This window comes from Branchiostoma floridae, unplaced genomic scaffold (genome assembly GCF_000003815.2).
Source record: "Branchiostoma floridae strain S238N-H82 unplaced genomic scaffold, Bfl_VNyyK Sc7u5tJ_1305, whole genome shotgun sequence".
In the NCBI taxonomy this organism is placed as follows: domain Eukaryota; kingdom Metazoa; phylum Chordata; class Leptocardii; order Amphioxiformes; family Branchiostomatidae; genus Branchiostoma; species Branchiostoma floridae.
This window is the reverse complement of record NW_023365695.1, coordinates 102,800-124,794: the sequence shown is the minus strand read 5'-3', so window position 1 is coordinate 124,794 and position 21,995 is coordinate 102,800. Positions and strand designations below refer to the sequence as shown.

Below are 21,995 nucleotides of genomic sequence, written 5' to 3'. Positions count from 1 at the left end.
TTACGAGGAGGCATGACCCTAACGGGAAGGGGGGGGGAACTCTAGATCTACCATTTCTTCGTCGGCAGCAGGGTCATGCCTCCTCGTAATGTAGAGCTCGCAGACTCTTCGTCCGATCGATTTTCGCCTAATCTGAAGGGGGTATAAGCCCCCTTTCACAAATCAAGAATTGAGCTCGGCCGACGTGTTAGCAAGCTCAAAATTGCCATGAATTTTTGGCCGAAGAACGACGGACATCCTGGCGATTACGCGGGCTTCGGACGATTTTAACCAGTCCGGCCGACGTTCGCGCGTCCCTGGAAGCTGCGTTTAAATTCAGCGAGACCTTGGCAACAACTTTTGAACTTTATATGAGATTTTGGATTGGTCTAGCGCAAAATTTCTGTTAACATTTTGTTTTTGTCTGTCCACGCAATAATGCCCTACATATTTCCCCAAGTTCTGACATTGATCCAAATATTTGCATTTTACCGTGCTAGACCATGCTCAAATCGCTCGAAGCCCTAGTAATCGCCTGTATGTCGACCGCCCGTTAGGGTCCGGATCGGAGCTCAGTTCTTGATTATTTTTTTATTGAAAAATACATGTAAAAACACAAATAGAAGTACGAGGACAATTGTGAGACATAGTGAGTTGTCACCTCCGGATCCGGATCCCAGGTCAGATGTAGTAGTCAGTGCAGCAGGCCCAGGGGTGGTCATGGGTGGAGCTGCAGCTGGTAACGGCAAACCCAAACACATTTTCTTATCATCTAGTAGTACATTTATTATGAATATGTATATATATAGTACCCACATCATGTGTAAAGCCACAGCTGCTAACGGCAAACCCAAACACATTTTCTTATCATCTAGAAGTGTATTCATCATGAATATTTATATAACACTTGCATCATGTGCAGTTCGTAACGGCAAACCCAAACACATTTCTTATTATCATCTAGGAGTGCATTCATAAATGAATATGTGTATATAACACCTGCATCATGAGTGGAGCTATAGTTGGTAATGGCAAACCGTCAATACAAAACCATCTAGGTGTACATTCATAATGAATATATATATATATATATATATATATATATATATATATATATATATATATATATGTATATATATATATAACAGCAGCATGATAGAGGTAACTATGTGACTGATATTGCTTTTTCTACTGAATTGATTTTGCAGGGAACAAATTTTAGTACGTGAAGTTTAACTGAAAATTTTGCTACAATATCATCTGTCGAAAGTCGGTAGGGCACATTAATAAAAAGCTACTTACCCACGAGAGATTATGTAAACTGTATATATTGCTCAGTTAGTGCAGTCAAAAATGTAACACATTTCATAAGTCAGTGTATTCATTATGAGGCTGGAAGAAATTGACAGGATTTTCAAAGAGTTTCACCGCGAAACGCGGTGATCACCGAACGACAGTGATGTACGGGGTAAACTTGATTTTGACCCTATGGCCACAACCTCCCCCTGCCACCACCCCCTACGACCACAACCCTACCAACCCCCTTACAACCCCCTACCCTCTACCCCACCAACCTACCACCACCCCCGCGTTCAAGTGACCGGTAAGCAATATAAGTATTACATGATTCCATAAACATATAATGATGGAAATTAAATACAGTATTATATAAAAGGCCTACCAGCAAATACATGAACTTCACACAGGCTCAGAGTTCGAGAGGTTCCAGGAAGAATTACGGCAACAAGGCGTCCCTGCATCCCCGGACAGGAGACGGAAATGGACGGCTCGGTCAGGCTGATCTGGTGGTCACCTCCACACTGGGTGCTCGTTTCGGGGGTATCCCCGATGTTGATATGGAAGGGGTTGAGTCGTTCAGCGCAACAGTCCTGGCGGTTAAAGATGACCACCCTGTAGATATTGGAGATATAGTAACGGCACTTATATAAGCTTTATACAGAGTGTATGTTCGGATGAACCAGATAGAAGCTAGAGGGAAGTCTGACCGGCTATACAGACACAGAAGCTGTTGTTCTATGCTGACGACCAGTTGTATCGGCTATATACTATAGATAGATACATATACATATTATACGTATACATAAAAAGACACATAATGCTTGTAAACTTTAGATTCCTGTCATTCTGATTTGTAAAAATATATTAGGGACTTTCATCTGGACTTTATCATTTGCTTTACACATCTGCTTCATCCAAATCAGGAGAACAAAATATACATACATGTACTTCATGCAAATTAATGCTAATAATCATTGCATATGCACACACACACATTTGATCAAAACTGTCTATAGTGAAACTCAATGGACTTAACGAAAATGGTCACAGTAGACATGTGGACTGCTATACCACGAGATTCTTGTTGCTTAATTCAATGGGAAAAATGATCCAAGGGACCAAATAAAAGAGATCAAGTGGTCCTTATGCAGATGTAATACAGGTTTATGTGCGTCTGTGTGTGCGCGCGCGTCTGTGTGTGCGTGTGAGTGCGTGTGTGTGTGTGTGTGTGTGCGTGTGAGTGAGTGTGTGTGCGTGGGTGTTCGTGTGTGTTTGTGTATGTATGTGTATGTAACTGTATATGTGTGGTTGTGAGTGTGTTTGTGTGCATGTTCATGTGTGCATGCTCACGTGTGTGTGTGTGTTCGTGTGAGTGAGGGTGTGCGCGCGTGTGTGTGGCAGCTAGTGAGTGGATTTTGTTGCATACTTGATGACTGATGTATGAACATACTGTGTATGTTATATACGTACCTTTCCACCACATACGACTGGCCGAGATCCACCCACCAGACGGGTTCCTCCTCCACACGGGAGACGGCACAGGACCCGTGGTTCAGGTCGGTATCGGCGATCCCATCCACGGCCCGGCTGGCCTCATAGTCATCCAAGGTGCTGGTCTGAAACGCCGGCTTCCCCAGGCCACCATTGGCACCTACCACAGGCGAGAGGACTGGCATTTAGCCTGCACCACAAGTCGAGGGGATTTTGGGATCGCTCGCTGAATTTCAAAATCGCTAGCCAGGTATCCAGCCGTAATATAGCTCCCGAGTCTCTTCTCTCCTCAATTGCAAAGAGGAGAGAATAGACTGGTGAGCTACATTACGGCTGGATACCAGGCTACAAAATCGCCCGAGCGTCGATCGTATTTTCGCTGAAAATCAAATTGGACTGGGCTCGGTGTGTAATTCCGAAAAGTTTAGGTTATTGTCTTTTCTGCCTTTCTTTTTGGAGCACAGCTGAAATCACACGGAGGTTTAAATCGCAACGGACGAGCTGCTGCAAAACGCCCGAAGCCCTAGCAATCGCCAGAACGCCGGCCGAACTCAACTATTGATTTGTGACGGGGGCTTTAGCTCCTGTCATTCTTATCGACGACGACTCAAGTTGGATTCATTTTATTCAAACCTTCCTTTGTTCAGTTTTTTTTTCAAATAGGTAAACAATAACAAAGACTGGCATGGTGGATTAAAACGAGACACGTGTGGTCACTATACTTCAACAGTCCTTTCCTTTCTGTATTCAGATAGAATAGATAAATAGTGTGGTACGTCGAAAACAAAACATACAAACCAGAAACAAGCATTACCATTATTTTTCAAAATGAGTCCCTATTTTCTGGCCAAAGAAATGTGCATTTCGTTTTTCCCACTTTCCCCTGCGTTTATGTAGTGACTGCATTGTCTGTGTGGAATATTCTGATCCAGAAGGAAACAAATATATGAAGGCGGACGAATTCAGAGAATATTTACGATTTTAAAAGGCAGACATCTTAGATGTAACTATATGTGAATGACATTGATTTTTCTACTGTAGTCAGTATTGCCGTGACAAAGGAAACAAATTTAAGTACGTGAAATAAACCGAATATTCTTGGGCAATATCATCTTCAGTCGGCAGGTACCTTGATTAATCCATTAATCAATTAGGTAATAAATCTAACCTGATGTTGGTGGCTGCTGTCCATTAATTAATTAAGTAGTTAATTAGGTAATAAATTGAACGTGGCGTTAGCGGCTGCAGCCCATTAATTCATTAATCATTAATTAGTTAGTTAATAAATCGAACCTTGCGTTGGTGGCTGCTGTCCGAGTAGATGTGCTCGGTTGTGTCCACACTCCACACCTGGTTACTACTGCCGCTGATGGCTGCTGTCCATCAATTAATCCATTAACTAATTAGGTCATTAATTAGTTAATAAATCGAACCTTGCATTGGTGGCTGCTGCCCGAGTCGCCGGTAGACATGCTGGGCTGTGTCCACGCCCCACACTTGGTTACTGCTGGTGCTGATGGCTGCTCCATTAATTAATCCGTTAATTAATTAGGTAATTAATTAGTTAATAAACCGAACCTGTTGTTGGTGGCTGCTGCCCGAGTCGCCGGTAGACATGCTGGGATGTGTCCACAGCCCACACCTGGTTACTGCTGGTGCTGATGGCTGCTCCATTAATTAATCCGTTAATTAATTAGGTAATTAATTAGTTAATAAACCGAACCTGTTGTTGGTGGCTGCTGCCCGAGTCGCCGGTAGACATGCTGGGCTGTGTCCACGCCCCACACTTGGTTACTGCTGGTGCTGATGGCTGCTCCATTAATTAATCCATTAACTAATTAGGTAATTAATTAGTTAATAAATCGAACCTTGCGTTGGTGGCTGCTGTCCGAGTCGCCGGAAGACGTTGCCGGTTGTGTCCACGCCCCACACTTGGTTACTGCTGGCGCTGATGTGCACTTCTCTCATGTTCCCCTCGATATACTCCCAGCTAGTGCCTTCTGGTGTGCCAGCACTTATACCTGCAACGAGAGACCGTTTTCTTGGTCAGTCATATCATACTCATACCTGCAACGAGAGCCGGTCGTCTCTGTTAGTCATATCATACTCAAGGAGAGACGGTCGTCTCTGTCAGTCATATCATACTCAGGGGAGACGGTCATCTCTGTCAGTCATATCATACTCAGGGGAGACGGTTCTCTCTGTCAGTCATATCATACTCAAGGAGAGACGGTCGTCTCTGTCAGTCATATCATACTCAGGGGAGACGGTTCTCTCTGTCAGTCATATCATACCCAAGGAGAGACGGTCGTCTCTGTCAGTCATATCATACTCAAGGAGAGACGGCCGTCTCTGTCAGTCATATCATACTCAAGGAGAGACGGTTCTCTCTGTCAGTCATATCATACTCAAGAGGAGCCGGTCGTCTCTGTCAGTCATATCATACTCAAGGAGAGACGGTTATCTCTGTCAGTTATATCATACTCAAGGCGAGACGGTCGTCTCTGTCAGTCATATCATACTCAAGGAGAGACGGTTATCTCTGTCAGTTATATCATACTCAGGGGAGACGGTCGTCTCTGTCAGTCATATCATACTCAAGAAGAGGCGGTTATCTCTGTCAGTCATATCATACTCAAGGAGAGACGGTTATCTCTGTCAGTCATATAATACTCAGGGGAGACGGTCGTCTCTGTCAGTCATATCATACTCAAGAAGAGGCGGTTATCTCTGTCAGTCATATCATACTCAAGGAGAGACTGTTATCTCTGTCAGTCATATCATACTCAAGGAGAGACTGTTATCTCTGTCAGTCATATCATATTCAAGGAGAGACGGTTGTCTCTGTCAGTCATATCATACTCAGGGAGAGACGGTCGTCTCTGTCAGTCATATCATACTCAGGGAGAGACGGTCGTCTCTGTCAGTCATATCATACTCAATGAGAGACGGTCGCCTCTGTCAGTCATATCATACTCACGGAGAGACGGTCGTCTCTGTCACTCATATCACACTCAAGGAGAGACGGTCGTCTCCGTCAGTCATATCATACTCAAGGAGAGACGGTTATCTCTGTCAGTCATATCATACTCAGGGGAGACGGTCGTCTCTGTCAGTCATATCATACTCAAGGAGAGACGGTCGTCTCTGTCAGTCATATCATACTCAACGAGAGACGGTTGTCTCTGTCAGTCATATCATACTCAAGGAGAGACGGTCGTCTCTGTCAGTCATATCATACTCAACGAGAGACGGTTCTCTCTGTCAGTCATATCATACTCAAGGCGAGACGGTCGTCTCTGTCAGTCATATCATACTCGAGGCGAGACGGTCGTCTCTGTCAGTCATATCATACTCAAGGAGAGACGCTCGTCTCTGTCAGTCATATCATACTCAAGGAGAGACGGTCGTCTCGCTAGCTCTGTCTGTCATATCATACTCAAGGAGAGACGGTCGTCTCTGTCAGTCATATCATACTCAAGGAGAGACGGTCGTCTCTGTCAGTCATATCATACTCAAGGAGAGACGATTCTCTCTGTCAGTCATATCATACTCAAGGAGAGACGGTCGTCTCTGTCAGTCATATCATACTCAAGGAGAGACGGTCGTCTCTGTCAGTCATATCATACTCAAGGAGAGACGGTTATCTCTGTCAGCCATATCATATTCAGAGAAAAGAATAAGCTTCATTTCTGCGTGTCCACACGCGCGGCCCTCTGCCGACCTTCCCACGACAATGTGCAGGTGTATAACAAATCACAATTCAGAAGACAAAGAGGGATGATATTCTAACCAGAAAAGGTGCTGTCTTTCACTTAATTCCAGACAACTATGTTCTCTCTCTTTCTTGTGTGGCATGTTACCCTTTCCTACTACCCCTGTCACATTATCCACGATCTTCAGGCGTATTTTTCACCTGAAAACCGTCCCTGTCACATATAAGCCATACTTTGTCCCTTGTACAATTGTTGTGCAATAAAGTTATTATTATATGCGAGGCTAGGGCGATTGCCGCAGACTCGTCGTCCGATCGATTTTCGCGCAATGTGACAGGGGTATACATAAAGCCTGAAACAAAGGTGCCTACCGCGTCGCACGAAGACATAGTTGTTCACGTCGGCGCCCCAGACCTCCCCATCTCCAGAAGAGATTTGTGCCAACCCGCCGCTGACGGGTAGCCAGGCGGTTCCGGGTGAGGTCTCGTTTCCCGCCGTTCCCGTACGGTAGAAGATCTGGTAGTTACTGTTCACGCCCCAAACGCCGGCTCGTCCGACCGATACGGACTCCAGGTCCAGGCCCAGGTCCGATGGGATCTGCTGCCAGTCTGTTCCTAAAGTATCGAGACCAGCACCAGTTAGTAGAGGGCTGATACCACAGTTGGACCTCTTCATGGGAAAGCATGTTAAAATACACTAAAGCAAGACCTGGTTTCAGAAAAGTACTAACCCCAATTTCAATCTTTCTACACCAGTCACAAATCTTTGTAAACAGTAAAAGAAAACAGAGGGTTGTCCACCTCAAACTCCGAGGAATCCTCGCTCTATGAAAGAAAGTTTCCAGGTTGGGCCACAATGGTCAAGCAAAAAGAAGATTTTCAAGGATTTGAAGTCACACCCAAATCGTTGGAAATTTTTGTACCCTCTACAGCGCAACTCAACTGTGACGTCAGCCCTAGAAGGACCGCTGAAGGAACGTCTCGTTGGCGACACAAGTGAAGCTCAACTTGAAGACACTTTATTCCAACATGGCTGACCTGTATAAACCATTATAGGTGGGGTGATCCCTTTCCTTCGAATTCCTTATTTCTATCTGTCTCTCTTACTAACTAGCCCTGACCAACTATTAACATTAGTGGCACAGAGAGAGCACAAGTGTCATGACAGAGCGCAGATTTCATCCAATTACCGTTTCAAGTTTGGTTCATTCATTTTGGATTGTATTGTGTTGTTGACGTCATGTCATAAAAGTTGCTGAGGGCCTCAAAAGTGCAAAATTCCCCTCTCTAGTCAGAATAGGGTAAGTGCTAAACTTGGTCCTTCTGATCTTTTGCCTATATTATGATAATGAGCTGGAATGAGCTTAGCACTCAGCATTGGGGAGAGAGTATGGTAGTCATAATGTTAAACTCACACCACTACCAGTGCCGGCAGTGGACAAGCTCCCTGCTGTAGTGATTGGACCAAGTGGCCCAGGGCTACAGAAACGGAGATGAGCGCCGCCCTATCTACCATCTGGTGCTGGGAGGACTCCAACTTAACTATAGGCTACCTATAGATTCAGGTGTAAAGGTGAACTATTATTCTCTCACCTGTAGGATTGTCTTGAGAGATCCCAGTTCGCCGTAAGACGTTACTCACCTGTAGGATTGTCTTGAGTGATCCCAGTTCGCCGTAAGACGTTACCTGCGGGGTCAATGCCCCACACCTGGTTACTACTGGAGCTGACGGACACCTGTCTCAGCTTTCCCGGAACAGTGGTCCAGCCGGAGCCTCCAGGAGAACCGGCACTTATGCCTGTAGTGTAAAACATCTCATAGTTACTATCATAGTTCAACAGAACCGGCACTTATGCTATTACAACATCTCATAGTTACTATCATAGTTCAACAGAACCGGCACTTATGCTATTACAGCATCTCATAGTTATAATCATATTTCACCAGAACCGGCACTTATGCCTATGGTATTAAAACATCTCATAGTTACAAGCATAGTTCACCAGGAGAACCGGCACTTATGCCTATAGTATTAAAACATCACATAGTTATAATCATAGTTCACCTTTTGTCGTCGGGGAAACCTACATCCGTTGTATTTGAGAACAGGGTATCAGTTAGGGATATAAGACGGTGGTTTCAAACCGCCACTTTTTCAAGTATATCATAGATACCATATTTTGAAATACAACGGATATAGGTAACCCCGCGGATAAAGGTGAACAGGCGTCATATGCGTCAGCACTGGCGAGGCAAGAAACCCTTAGAAACCGTGAGGATGCCATTGGTTTGCATTGGTAGTCGTCAACATTGATTTTACTGAAAGTTTATTTGCAAGTTCGTGCCCGGAGGCTGATTGCAAGTACATTGTAGAAACATAGGGGGTGACATGAGGCTACTCGAATACTAACGTTGGTTATATCCAGACAGGCTGGGTTTAACTTCTTTTTTTTTTAAGCAGAGGAAGACAAAATCATGTCTTAAACTCTTAGAGTAACGGGAATGACCAAAACGAACGAACTTGAATCATGTAGCAGCTCTCACTATCGTGTACTTTGCACCATGTATGTAAAGGAGTGTAATAGACTTATGATAAGAGACTTATAAAGACTGTAAACGATGTAAACTGTATCTCTGTTATATACTTTGTCTGGCCCTTGCCTCTTCCCTCATGACCTCAATGAAAAGCGGCCTGCAGGCCGATTTGAGCTTTCATGAATACACAAAGGTTCAAACAAATAAACATGCAAATGTAATGAACACATTGCACTACATTTGTAGATGAGTGTACAACAAAGACAAGCTGACCAATGACACGTACCTGATCGGACAAAGACATCGTTGTGGACGTTGAACCCCCAGACGATGTTGATCCCGGATGAGACCTGATCCAGTCCGCCAGGGATGCCAGCCCAGCCCGTGCCTGCAGACGTTTTTTTTCTATCATTATTGATCAACAAAGTACAGTACAGGACAGAAAGGTGGTGCATTCTAGCAACATGCTAATATTAGCATCACCTCTCAAAAATATTACAGCTGCCAAAGATAAATAGAATAACAAAATCAATCACAGCAAGTTACAAATAGTTTGGGTAGTCCAAGCTACATATAGTGTAACAAGTTATAAATTGAGGGGTTTAGTTTAAACTTTAAACCCACCCTGTCTGCCTACCATTGTCGTCCGAGACAGACGGATGCCAACAACAACAGTAGGTGGTTACAAAGCGTTACAATATATAAGTCTGGGTTAAATTCAACAACTGGAAAGAAATGTGAACCCCCTAATAGTAGATGGATGATTGGAAGACTGTTGAAATCAAGAGTGTTACCTACTAGGTTCTGAAGATTAATTCTTTGTTGTTTGTAGGTAGGACTTAAAGAATGAACTGGTCTGCCCTTCCCAGCACCAGCACTGGCGCAAGACAGGGAGAGATGGAGGGAGGCAGTGTGCTCAGCAGCAAAGCGCCCCGGCCACGACCACCCCCGGTCAAGGGACCGGTATATAGGTAGGGCAGTATGACAAAATATGAGGGTACAAACCTGGAGACGTTTCGTTCTCGTATGTACCAATTCGGCATAACACCTGGCCGGTACCGCTCACTCCCCACACTCCTGCTCGACCCACCGACACGGACTTCAGCCCTCCACCGATCTGTTGCCACAAGGATTCGGTACCTGTAAAGAAATTGTCACCAATGAGGAAGTTCTCAACAAAGTAACGCAAGCCATAGAACCACATGCCAACCTCTTGATTACTGTGGTGAAGCGAAAGCTGAAATGTTTGGCCATGCGGCAAGGTCATCTGGTCTTGTAAAAATATTATCACAAGAAACGGTCTCAGGAAGCCGGAAGTGAGGAAGACAGAGGAAAAGATGGGAGGATAGCATAAGAGAATGGACTGGGTTAAGTCAAGCCGAAGCGATGAGAACGGCGGAATACAGAGTCAGACAGAGGAGGAAAGTGCAGCAAATAGTCATGGTGCTCCAACGACCCATTAGGAGGTCAAGGGATAGGTGAGGTGAGGTAAAAGAAATTGTCCCCTTGCATTTACAAGTATGTTTGAGTTCACTCAGAAAAAACTGCATCTTTGTAACATATTTTGTCTGACCCTTGTATTTCCCTACTCTCCAAGCAGAGGTTGGGGGGAAAAATCGTGACCATTTCTTTTCATCCGTTTTCCGGAAAGGTCGGTCGATAAAAAACGGATGAAAGGAAAATGTAACACTTTTTTTCCACAACCTCTGCTTGGAGAGTACATTTCCCCTCATGGCCTTTATGAATTTGCGTACGTTTAGATGTCTCTCAGACACGTTCCTTTTGTTTGTTTCTTGTTTGCTTCTCAAAAAGTTTGCTTCTCGCCGCTTTATGTAGCCGATGTAGGTGGCGCTTTGCGGCTAAGTATAGCGGCGAGAAGGAGAACTCTGATGGGGCGTTTGAGACATTATTTTTTTTTTATCTATGCTGTGTCCACACCTCATCATTAACAGCTGTGCTGACATTTTACAATACATCACGCTGGCGAGTTTCGGTGAGGTGGGCATTAACTTTCCATTTGAAGTTTGAAAATCCAATATTTAATTTACCATATCAAATTAGTGACGTGCAATAGAGAATGCGTTTGATCTCTTTTACATATCAATTCGCAGCTAGGATATATAAGCCCTCTCCAAAAAGATCTCTTCAGTGTCACTGACGAAAATTACTGGATAGTAGTTGAAACGTATGACTGTTTCCAAAACCATATCCAGTTGCTCCAGCAACTACTTTTTGGCGTAAGGTGCTTGGAAGGCATCAAAACGTACGGAAACGTACGTAAGTACTTACTGGTTGTGTAGAAGAAATCCGAGATATCCTATATTCTACCAACCTGGTGAAATAATTTTTAGAAATACAATAGAAGCCAGTTGATTGCGCAACGGATTTCCGCACACTTCTTTTAATTGCACGGAATTCCCAAATCCTAAACCGGTGCAGTCCAGCTGAATAACTTCACATTGTTGCACCGCCCGGATAATTGCAGGAAATACACTGGCAAATGGGGTGTGCAATAAGCCCTTTCAAAGATACCAGAAAGCATGCGCGGTGACAGAAATTCTAGGTAAGGCGACATTGTCCTTGTCTCGACTATTGTTTCGATTTGGATAACAATGTCTAGAAGGCTTCTGTTTTCATTCGGGACCTTACCCTTTGACATACATGTTTTACCTAGAATTCCTGTCGCCTCACGTGAGTTCTAATTCATAACCTCTGTGAAAAGGCTTACTAATCGCCTTCTACTGTACAATATTCTCACCTTCCTTCTGGCAGATGAACATGAATGTGACGTCACATGAAGCGTCGTTCCACTTCTCCTTCAGATGGTCGGGGAATGAGGATGGGAAGTAGTGGACGCAGTTCCCATCAGCGGACGGTTCTCCGTCCGCCCAGTTGCTGTAAACTGCAGGCTGGAACATCGTGCCGTCACTCCACATCCACTGGTCCACTCTGTGATCAAGTCGATATGATATAATGCAAGTTTACCTTTATCCGCGGGGTAACCTATATTCGTTGTTCTTGCTATTAGTAGATACCACTTTTTTGGGTATGACAGAGAAGTCGGCCCACCCAATAACCCGATGTAAGATAGTAGATATACCTGAATATACCTTGGACTCAACATGATACTCTTAAACAATTTATGGAAGTCTTCCACGGCTATCTCAGAAGCTGACTCACCGAAGGGTAATAATTTGCGGGACATTGCTGTCAAGACAAGCAGGAAATAGTTTCATCTGTAAACCGAGTGGCCGGGTACATTGCAGAAGTTTAACTTTTACGGGCACTCTGATATTGACTTTTTGAACTTTGTGAACAAACAACTAATGTTAGACAGGGCTCTATGGAATGAAATATGCTCGAGCCTGGTCCCGACCTTGGGTCGATAATGTATGTCATCATCATCATCATGGCAGGGTGTTGTCGCTCTCTCAATAACGTATGTATGTCGAGAGTACCTGAGGCCGATCCACTTGTCGAGATGCGTGGGCGTGGCCCTGATAATCCTCAGTAGGAAGTCGTTGGTGGCCTGGCCCTTCGGCATGGCCAGACTCCCGTCCGCAAACTGTTTACAGTGCACGTGAGTGCAGATTATACCCATTGTAACATGAAGCAGTCCTTACCTGAGTCCGATCCACGTGTCGCGGCTCTGGTCCGTGTCCCTGATCATGCCGACCAGGAAGTCGTTGGTGGCCTGGTACATCGGCATCGCCAGACCGTCCAACTCTTTACAGTGTACGAGAGTGCAGATACCCATTGTAACGTTTAGCAGTCCTTACCTGAGTCCGATCCACGTGTCCATAGACGTGTCCGTGTCCCTGATCATGCTGACCAGGAAGTCGTTAGTGTCCCGGTCCTTCGGCATCGCCAGACTTCCGTCCGCGCTGCAGACGGCCTCGGCGTCCGGGTAGGTTCTGAGGGGGGAGTTGTGGATCTGGAAGCAGCTGGAGCCGAACTGCTGCCATTCCGGGTCGCAAACTGCAGTTTGGAGAAGGAAAGACGCACGTCATTTCAACTCCTGATTACCTAAATACAGTTTTACAAAGATCAAGAAATACTTCATCAGTATTTCGGTCTTCTTTTTTCTTTTTTTTTTGTGGTCGTCCTGACATACCATGGTCTTGTCAACAGAAGAATTCGTTTACCCCAAAAGGGGCTAAAATCCGCTTTATGATATACTGACCAGCCGGCCAAATTCCTGCTGAACCTCTCATCAAAATTTCATATCGGAGATCACCGGCTAAAGCGCACTATTACCCAAACGACCCGGCGTGATAATGAGCACACTGACCATTTGGAATGTCCTCATACAAAGTGATTCATTTCTAAGCAGCATTTTATCAATGATCTGCCTGACACACGGTCTTAATTGTTGCTGCATAACGTTACCATGGCAAAAAGGGGGACCTTTCTCTTACACAGACCTGAACCTGCGTCATAAAATGATTTGGGATCGCTAAATTTATGGATGATCTGTCTGACACACGGTCTTTTGTTGTTGTATAACGCGTTAACCTGGCAAAGTGGAAACATTCTCGTGCACAGACCAGAACCTGCGTTACAAAACGTGAAAATTGGTTTCATCAGAAACAAACAAAGGGGGCAGGGGTTGTGAATTGAACAGTTCAGCAAAAAAGGGAGCAAGTGGTCAGAAGATCTAGAGTCAGTAATAGAGAAAGTTACACCCCCCCCCCCCATATAGCCAGTCTAGTTAGTCAGGTGACAAGTAAACTCTCTTTTCGTCAACTGTCTCGTTTTGCTTTCAAGTCAACATATTGTAGTCGTTGTTCTTACCCGCAACGCGATCAAGTTATGATAATTAGACAGGGATACTTACCGTAATTAGTGGGAACCGGAGTCTGGTCCTCGTCTTGCGCTATATTGAAATAAGGATAAACAAAAAAACAACTTCAATCCTGGAGATTTTCCCATCATTTCATGCTCCCAACAAGTCCCTTATTGGAACTTTATAGTGTAAACTGTATCTCTGTTAAATATCTTATCTGACCCTCAGCCTTACCCATTCTCTCATGACCTCAACGAAAAGTGGCCTCGGGTTGACCCTAGCTTCTTAAAGGTTTAAACAAACACTACATCTTGTAGATTCGGATATTGGGGATTACTTTGCAAAACCAGTATGTTCTTACTTTGCTTACGTTTCGAAGTTTCTCACGCACCTTCCTCAGAGCTTCTAACTGGAGTTCTGCTTCTCCCCGCTCTATATAGCCTATGTTTATTTATTTATTTATTGTAGGTGGCGCTTTTGCACCTAAGTATAGCTCCAGTTAGAAGCGCTGAAGAAGGTGTCTGTAAGCAAAGTAAGTACCAACAAGACTGTAAGCAAAGATATTCTATATACTCTACCAATTTGCAACATAGTGAAATGCTCAGAACATCTCAAACTACTCGTCCATCCAAAGAGAGGCTTTCAGCGAAACACCAGGCAGGCTCCCCTCCACCTCACACCGCTACACCGAACAGTTACCAGTTTCAGGGTCCTTTCTTTCCTCGGACTCCAAAATCATGGAACTCTCTCAATGACTGCTGTTTCCCGTCCGTAGCTGTATACAATCATCAAGCTTTCAAAACCAATATCACAGAAGAAGAAATACGAGATATCCTATATTCTACCAACCTGGTGAAATAATTTTTGGAATACAGTAGAAACCAATTGATTGCACAACGGATTACTGCACACTTCTGTTAATTGCATGGTACCCCAAACTCCCAAACCGGTGCGTTCCAGCTGAATAACTTCGGATTGTTGCACCACCCGGATAATTGCAGAAAATGCACTGACAAATCGCGTGTGCAATTGAACGAGTTCTGCTGTGTTAGATTCTCACCTTCCTTCTGGCAGATGAACATGAGTGTCTCGTCACATGAGTTATCGTTCCACCTCTCCTTATAGCCGTCGGGGGATGAGGACGGGAAGAAGTGGACGCAGTGCCCGTCCCCGTTTGGTTCCCCGTCTCCCCAGTTGCTGTACACCCCGGGCTGGAACGCCGTGCCGTCACTCCACGTCCCCTCCACGTCATACCTGCGAGCAAGGTGATATAGCGCGAGTTTACCTTTATCCGCGGGGTAACCTATATCCGTTGTTATCGCTATTGGGTAAATGCCTCCGTCATTATGGAACGCGTGCAGTGTTAACTCAAGCACAACGTCGGCGCAATTCAAGGAACATAACATCTTGGCAACTATCACGGCGCACCGCATAATGGAGGATAAAGGTAATCTCCAAGCAGATCTTGCGTGGCATAAGACAGTAACATAAGCTGGGGAAGGAGTTTAGCCGGCAGAGGAGTTTTATTCCACCGCGAAGCACCCGCTGTGAACTGGCGCGGATCGCCGCGTTTGTCCCAGATACTGGCTCGGAAAGGTTGTAAAACGATAATCTCTGTCAATTTTCACGTTGGAGGTAAGTAAGCACTAGGAGGAGCAGAAACACGTTTCTGAAAAGATCGCCCCTCCCAGTGCCTTTGAGCGGTTGCGTCCTGCGGCAGATCTTCGCGTGGCCAATTTACTCCTCTGCCGGCTAAACTCCTTTCCCAGCTTATGATACTGTCTTATGCCACGCAAGATCTGCTCGGAGATTAGACAAAGGCACTTACACGTAATTGGTGACATAATCACTAGAAGTGCACCATAACACTTGTTACATGGGCGGTGGCCTAAACCAACTTTAACCCACTATACAGTCGTATAGTGGCGCTCTTGTCTTGGTTGTGACCTGGAAATCCGACCTCTGACCGAAAAGTTGCCCACCCTATAACCCTATGTAAGCAGTCCTTACCTGAGTCCGATCCACGTGCCGACGCTCTGGTCCGTGTCCCTGATCAAGCCGACCAGGAAGTCGTTAGTGTCCCGGTCCTTCGGCATGGCCAGACTCCCGTCCGCGCTACAGACGGCCTTTGCGTCAGCGTGGGTTCTCAGGGGAGAGTTGTGGATCTGAAAACAGCTGGTGCCGAACTGCTGCCATCCCGGGTCGCACACTGAAGTTAGGAGAAGAGAAAAACGCACATATTACCACTGCATGGAATGTATATCAGTTGTATCTCTTAAGGTGGTATCTAACTGCACTTGGGGCACATGTGCGGCACTGCGGGGTTCGAAAGATTATTCTACGAATTTCAGATGCTATGTACAAATGTACAGTATTTACAGGTCCATTATGCCTGGGAAGGCCCCTTAGCTCTTTTCGACAAGCACAATAATTGTGGACCACGGCTTAACGTCCCGTCCTGAGGACTGCAGTCCTTTACGGATCAATTATGTTTTGTTAATCATATATATTTTTATTCACCTTCTGCAGACAAAACCTAAGTTATGGCTTCTAACATTTCAACTTGACCTCTGATCTCCCACCTTCACTCTAAGTTACCTTAGTTGATTTTGTTACTTTTCTGTTTACTTATTGTACAAGATGTGTTGCTTATGTTTTGTATTTATTGTTTGTAGAACTCTAGGAAGAAAAGTGATACTACATTTAGTATCACCAACGGAGATTGCGTGTCAGGTGAGCGTCACAGTCGGAATCAAACTATCGGCTTATAAGAAGTTCCAGAAGTAAAATAAAAATATCCAGACTGCGCATGATGTACAAAATCACTAATGAACTATAAAACATACAAACTACAAAGTACCTAAATCAAGTTTTAAAAAGAACAAGAAATACTTGAACAGAATTTCGGTTTCTTTTTCTTTTGTCGTTCTAGACATACTATGGTCTTGTCAACAAAAGAAGTCGTTTCCCTCCAAAAGGGGCTAAGATCCGCTTTATAATTTGCCGGCCTGCAGAACAAATTCCTGCTTAGCCTGACTAAAATCGCGCCCCTAGCGGCCGGCCCTACGATTGCCGCCGCCCTCGGGGAGGGGGTAAGTAAGCCCAGCCAGCGAGAGCTTGTGTAAACACAGGCTAATTCCTGCTGAACCTCTCATTAAATTTTCATATCAGAGATCACCGGTTGAAGCCCTCTATTGTCCTGACGACCCAGCGTGATAATGGGCACTGACCATTTGGAATGTCCTCATACAAAGTGATTCATTTCTAAGTAGCATTTATGGATGTTCTGACGGACACACGGTCTTACTTTTTGCTGCATAACGTTACCATGACAAAAGTGGGACCTTTCTCTTACACAGACCTGAACCTGCGTCATAAAATGATTTGGGATCGCTAAATTTTGCCTGTCTGTTTTCTGTACATGTCCACGTTTTTCCCTGTTCCTACTCTTTGTCTGCACTTTACTAACATCGGTCATGCAGCGGCTGGTTATCTGCATTTCCTGCCTGCTGAGCAGTATTGAAGATACGGTGAGAATCTAAGGAGTATGACGTTGGCTCAGCTCTGTGTAGGAGAATATAGGGAAAAAAGGAAAGTGATCTCGATCCAGTTTTAGCTCACTGAAATGCTAGTCTTCCACTGGTCATGACAGAAAAGGCAGACGTTATGTAAAGTCTTTACAGGTTCATTGCACTGGGGAAATTCCCCTAGTTGTTTTCGACAAGCACAAAGAACAGTGGACCGCAGCTTAACGTCCCGCCCTAAGGACTTCAACCCTTTCCGGTAGTGTGCATGTCGGGTGGGCGATACAGCCGGAATCGAAGTTCCAGAGGCAGGGCCGCTAAATACTGGACTACGCACGATACATTAAGGAAGAGAAACGGATATTAAGCTGGCTTGTGGTTATTTCCCCTAGCCTCTACCAAGCCATCCTACAAGCAGACACACCTTAAACACGTTAAAGATCGAACCCACCGCACTTATCGAAAAAAGTAGCGGTCCTTCCCGGTGTGAATGGATCAAACCTTACAGTATGTATAGAGTGTATCCTCTATACCTACGAATACACTCTGTACCTGTGAATCTACAGCGAGTTTAATTTCATCAGAAACAAAGGAGAAGAGAATGTATGAATTGTACAATTCAGCAAAAGGGGTAGCAACTTGTCAGAATATCACTACACGGGAAGGGTAACATCGACCAGTGAGCATTGAACAAAGCTCTCTGATCTTTTCGGTTCTCTTTCAAGTCAAAATATTGTAGCCGTTGTTCTTTCCCGTAACGACCAAGTTCTGATAACCAAAAAGGTGATTCTTACCGTAAGCAGCGGAAACTTGAGTCTTGTCCTCGTCTTGCACGATGTTGAAAATAAAGATGAACAAAACCAGCTTCACTCCTGGAGGTGTCCCCATCATGACATCCTCCCAACACTTCCCCGGTTCTGTCAGAAGAGCAAATGAGCCAAACTCCTCAACCATCCAAATATTGTATGACGATGGAAAAGCTTCATCAACAATTCATCAGCAAGCAAAGACGGGAACGTATTGGACTTCTTTCAACCATCGTGTTTTCATATTATGACCGCTATTCATACGTTAATATACTTTAAAACTGTCCAGTCTCCTTTCTTGTAATGATTGTATCCATGCAGTTCCATGGCCCATTGAAGAGATACGCAGCCTTTCATACGAAAAACGGCCGTGTGCCCACCTTAATTGGAAAGGTTTACCGAAAGTATGTACACACAAAGCAATGTAGGCTGTACTGTCGACATATCTGTGCCCAGCTATTGTATGATGATGATGCTAACAAAAAGCTTTCATAACATTTGTCAATGATTCTCTGGCCGGAAATCCTACATTGGTGCCAACAACAATGCAGGGTTGCGTGTGATGAGCACATAGGTTAAACAGGGCTTTGTTGACTAAATAATGGAATTTTAGTGGATTGTGTAGTAGAAAATCTGTATCGTGACACCGACAGCCAAGTGATGAAAGGCTTTAACTGGAAAAAATTCACCCGTTTGAAGAATTTGAATCTGGGTCAAGCCACCTATTTAATATTTTGCCAGTGAATTGTCAACCCAATGTGTAGTTGGTTGTTTCTGCTAAGCATAGAATGACAATTAATTTTCAGATTGGACGGATGAGGACAATGTGTCACCATAGTTAGTAACTGTATACTGCACTCAAGTTAGTAACTTATATCAACAGTGCTACCACAGCACGAAATCTGGTATTTAAGCAAGCTTAAACTCAACGTAAACGCGACGTTTCTGCACCCTTTCCGCAACTTAACGACATCTATCCGCGAACGTAAAGATCCCCTTTAATGTTACCTTTACGTTGGCACTTATATGTACTTATATGCACTCCTCACGTGCCTTTCCGCAACTATTAGACGCTTAAAGGCGTCGTTAATGACAGTTTTTCGTAACCTATACGGGAGGAAAGTATGCGTTTATTAAGACCTTTCTACACCCTTTCCGCAACTTAACGACATCTATCCGTGAACGTAAAGATTCCCTTTAATGCACTTATATGTACGTTTCGGCACTCCTTCACGTGCCTTTCCGCAACTATTAGACGCTTAAAGGCGTCGTTAATGACAGTTTTTCGTAACCTATACGGGCGGAAAGCACGCGTTTCTTAAGACCTTTCCGTGATCTTTTGACCACATTTACAGTCGATTTCCGTCACGATTTCCCCACGTTTATGTGTCGTTTACACACCCTGAAAGGCACGCGAAGAAGTGCAGAAACGTACTTATCCGAACGCTTTCCGTGATCTTTCCTTGGACTATAGTTGTCATTTATTTTTAGTAAAGGCGGCGTAAGTTTAAACCTTTCCGCATCTTTAGGTAGGCTTTATGTGTTTTGTGTGGCTTAAATTGGAACTTTTGCATCGGGTATGCGTGTCTTATTTGGTGTGAATCATACCTACACCGGTATCTATGGCTTTGCCGTCTAAACTATCTTGTGAGTCCAATTGTGGACTTGGATTGGTCGACCGAGGGAACAATCGGTGTACAATATCCATGCACGAATCTCCGCTACATTTAAGTCCACAATTTGGAGTCCAGTGTCGGGCGATACGCCTGGAAAGACATCATTTCAAGCAGCATAGTTCCATCAAGGAATATAACCTCCTTGGTTCCATCTGGCCATCTCATTAGGAAAAATCCGCTGAGATTCCCGAAGACGGGTACTGTTTGTGATGAACAGGCCGTGCTCTCCATATCTCCGCCAGCTTATGCTGGTCAAGATGACACAGTCTTGAATTCACCCTGAGTTGTGCCCCTTTGAAGACTCTCCAACATACTCCGTTTCTGGCAAGCCTTGACTGTGTCCTATGGTTATGTCCGTTCCGTCCTGTAGTTCCGTTCGAATCCATTTGCGGCAAAGCCACGCCGATAATCCGTGTGCTGAAACGGATCCAAGGCTCCTTCTTGACTTGTCCCGAAACAGACGCCCTGCAAACTGGTTTCTTCTATAAATTATGGTATATTCGTTAGGTTTAAAAAACCCACCTTTGTCTGTCATTGGATAACGCCCTATCACATGACTGGCCTCTTCTGGGAGCTGCTAATTAGAAATTCAATGCCGCGTTGTTCGTTATTCATAGTTGACGGCGAATAAATTTGAATTTGAAAAACACCATCCCCTTTGTACGCTGTTTAGCCAATGTTAAGCTAAACACAACTGTTACCACACTAGAAAATACCAGCCTTTCTGGGAGAACGTGATTATTGCTTGTAGATAATAAATGTTCTTCCAGATGATAAGAAAGTTTTTTTGTACAATTATATAAACAGCAAACCCGCTATATTCCCATGATACGTTACCGCGTAGTGAGGACGCTATGTCGTCGGGATGCCAAGCTGCAAGGCACAGCCACCCGCGAGCGACATACTGCACAGGCCGCCCAGTACTAGTCCTCTTACCCTGAACGGGAACATGCCGTAATTATGACCACCAATCTTCGGGGGCATGTACCCAGTCCTCCCGGCGACTGTTGTTTCCTTTCAACAAGGAGGTTAAATATTTAATTTCCTTGCTTTCAACGCTACCTCTCCAACATCTTTTTCTGTAACTATCAATCTCCACCTCTGTAAAGAAAGTTCAGAGAGTTTTCTGAAAAGTAAGCTCAAAGGCAAAGGTAACGGAACGATATCGGTAACATACGATACTACTGGAAAAAGTAAACGCTACCTTTCCGACATCTTTCTTGCACCTGTACATAGCATCTTTTTGTGTAAAGTGAGCTCAATGGTAACGTAAAGACATTGGAAAGATACCATATGTTCCATGAGGATATTTTGATTTTCCTGGTTTCGTCAAACACGCTAACACAGAATGAGTTATTCAGGCGAGGTCGCTACTTTAGTGAGAGGCGCATGTGGTATATTGAGTGGAAAATACTCGTAATTTGGTAAAAGCAATGCCTCTTTTAAGAATAATAATTAACGCTACCTTTCCGTTTGCACCTATACATTCCAAAAATTGTATCTGCTATATGTAAGTTTTAACCAGGAGCAAATGTTGCTTATCTTGGTTAAACTCAACACGTTAACACAGCAGGAGCTATTCATTTGAAGCTGCTGCGTTAGTGAGGGCGCATGTGGTATATTGAGCGAAAAATAATGCCTCTTCTTCAAATAATGATTAACGCTACCTTTCCGACATCTTTTTTCCACCTATACATAAAAGGGGGGAGGTTTGCTTAAACCTCCCCCCTTTTATGTAAAGTCAGCTCAAATGTAACGGAAAGACATCGGAAAGATTGTATCTGTTATATGTAGCTTTCACAAAGGAGATTTACTTTTCTTGGTTAAACTTAACACGCAAACACTATTCATTTGAAGCCGCTGCTTTATTGAACGGCGCATGTGGTATATTGAGCGGAAAATACTCTTAATTTGGTAAAAGCAATGCCTCTTCTTCAAATAATAATTAACGCTACCTTTCCGACATCTTTTTTCCACCTATACATAAAAGGGGGGAGGTTTGCTTAAACCTCCCCCCTTTTATGTAAAGTCAGCTCAAATGTAACGGAAAGACATCGGAAAGATTGTATCTGTTATATGTAGCTTTCACAAAGGAGATTTACTTTTCTTGGTTAAACTTAACACGCAAACACTATTCATTTGAAGCCGCTGCTTAAGTGAACGGCGCATGTGGTATATTGAGCG

General features: G+C 44.3%; 1 protein-coding gene across 1 annotated transcript in view; it reads right to left on the bottom strand.

Annotated features, from left to right (window-relative positions):
- LOC118407334 overlaps window positions 1-18,283 on the bottom strand; it is a 28,267-nt gene extending 9,984 nt beyond the window's left edge. Inside the window, exons 1-14 of the mRNA XM_035807799.1 lie at window positions 18,124-18,283; window positions 15,816-16,014; window positions 14,866-15,059; window positions 13,857-13,895; window positions 12,799-12,997; window positions 11,778-11,968; window positions 10,025-10,159; window positions 9,306-9,407; window positions 8,127-8,282; window positions 6,857-7,099; window positions 4,638-4,790; window positions 4,203-4,289; window positions 2,749-2,929; window positions 1,661-1,890 (exon numbers count right to left, since the gene is read on the bottom strand). Coding sequence (XP_035663692.1) covers window positions 1,661-1,890; window positions 2,749-2,929; window positions 4,203-4,289; window positions 4,638-4,790; window positions 6,857-7,099; window positions 8,127-8,282; window positions 9,306-9,407; window positions 10,025-10,159; window positions 11,778-11,968; window positions 12,799-12,997; window positions 13,857-13,895; window positions 14,866-15,059; window positions 15,816-16,014; window positions 18,124-18,283 — 2,269 coding nt within the window. The remainder of the gene's footprint in view (window positions 1-1,660; window positions 1,891-2,748; window positions 2,930-4,202; window positions 4,290-4,637; window positions 4,791-6,856; window positions 7,100-8,126; window positions 8,283-9,305; window positions 9,408-10,024; window positions 10,160-11,777; window positions 11,969-12,798; window positions 12,998-13,856; window positions 13,896-14,865; window positions 15,060-15,815; window positions 16,015-18,123) is intronic.
- Window positions 18,284-21,995: the final 3,712 nt, after the last annotated feature.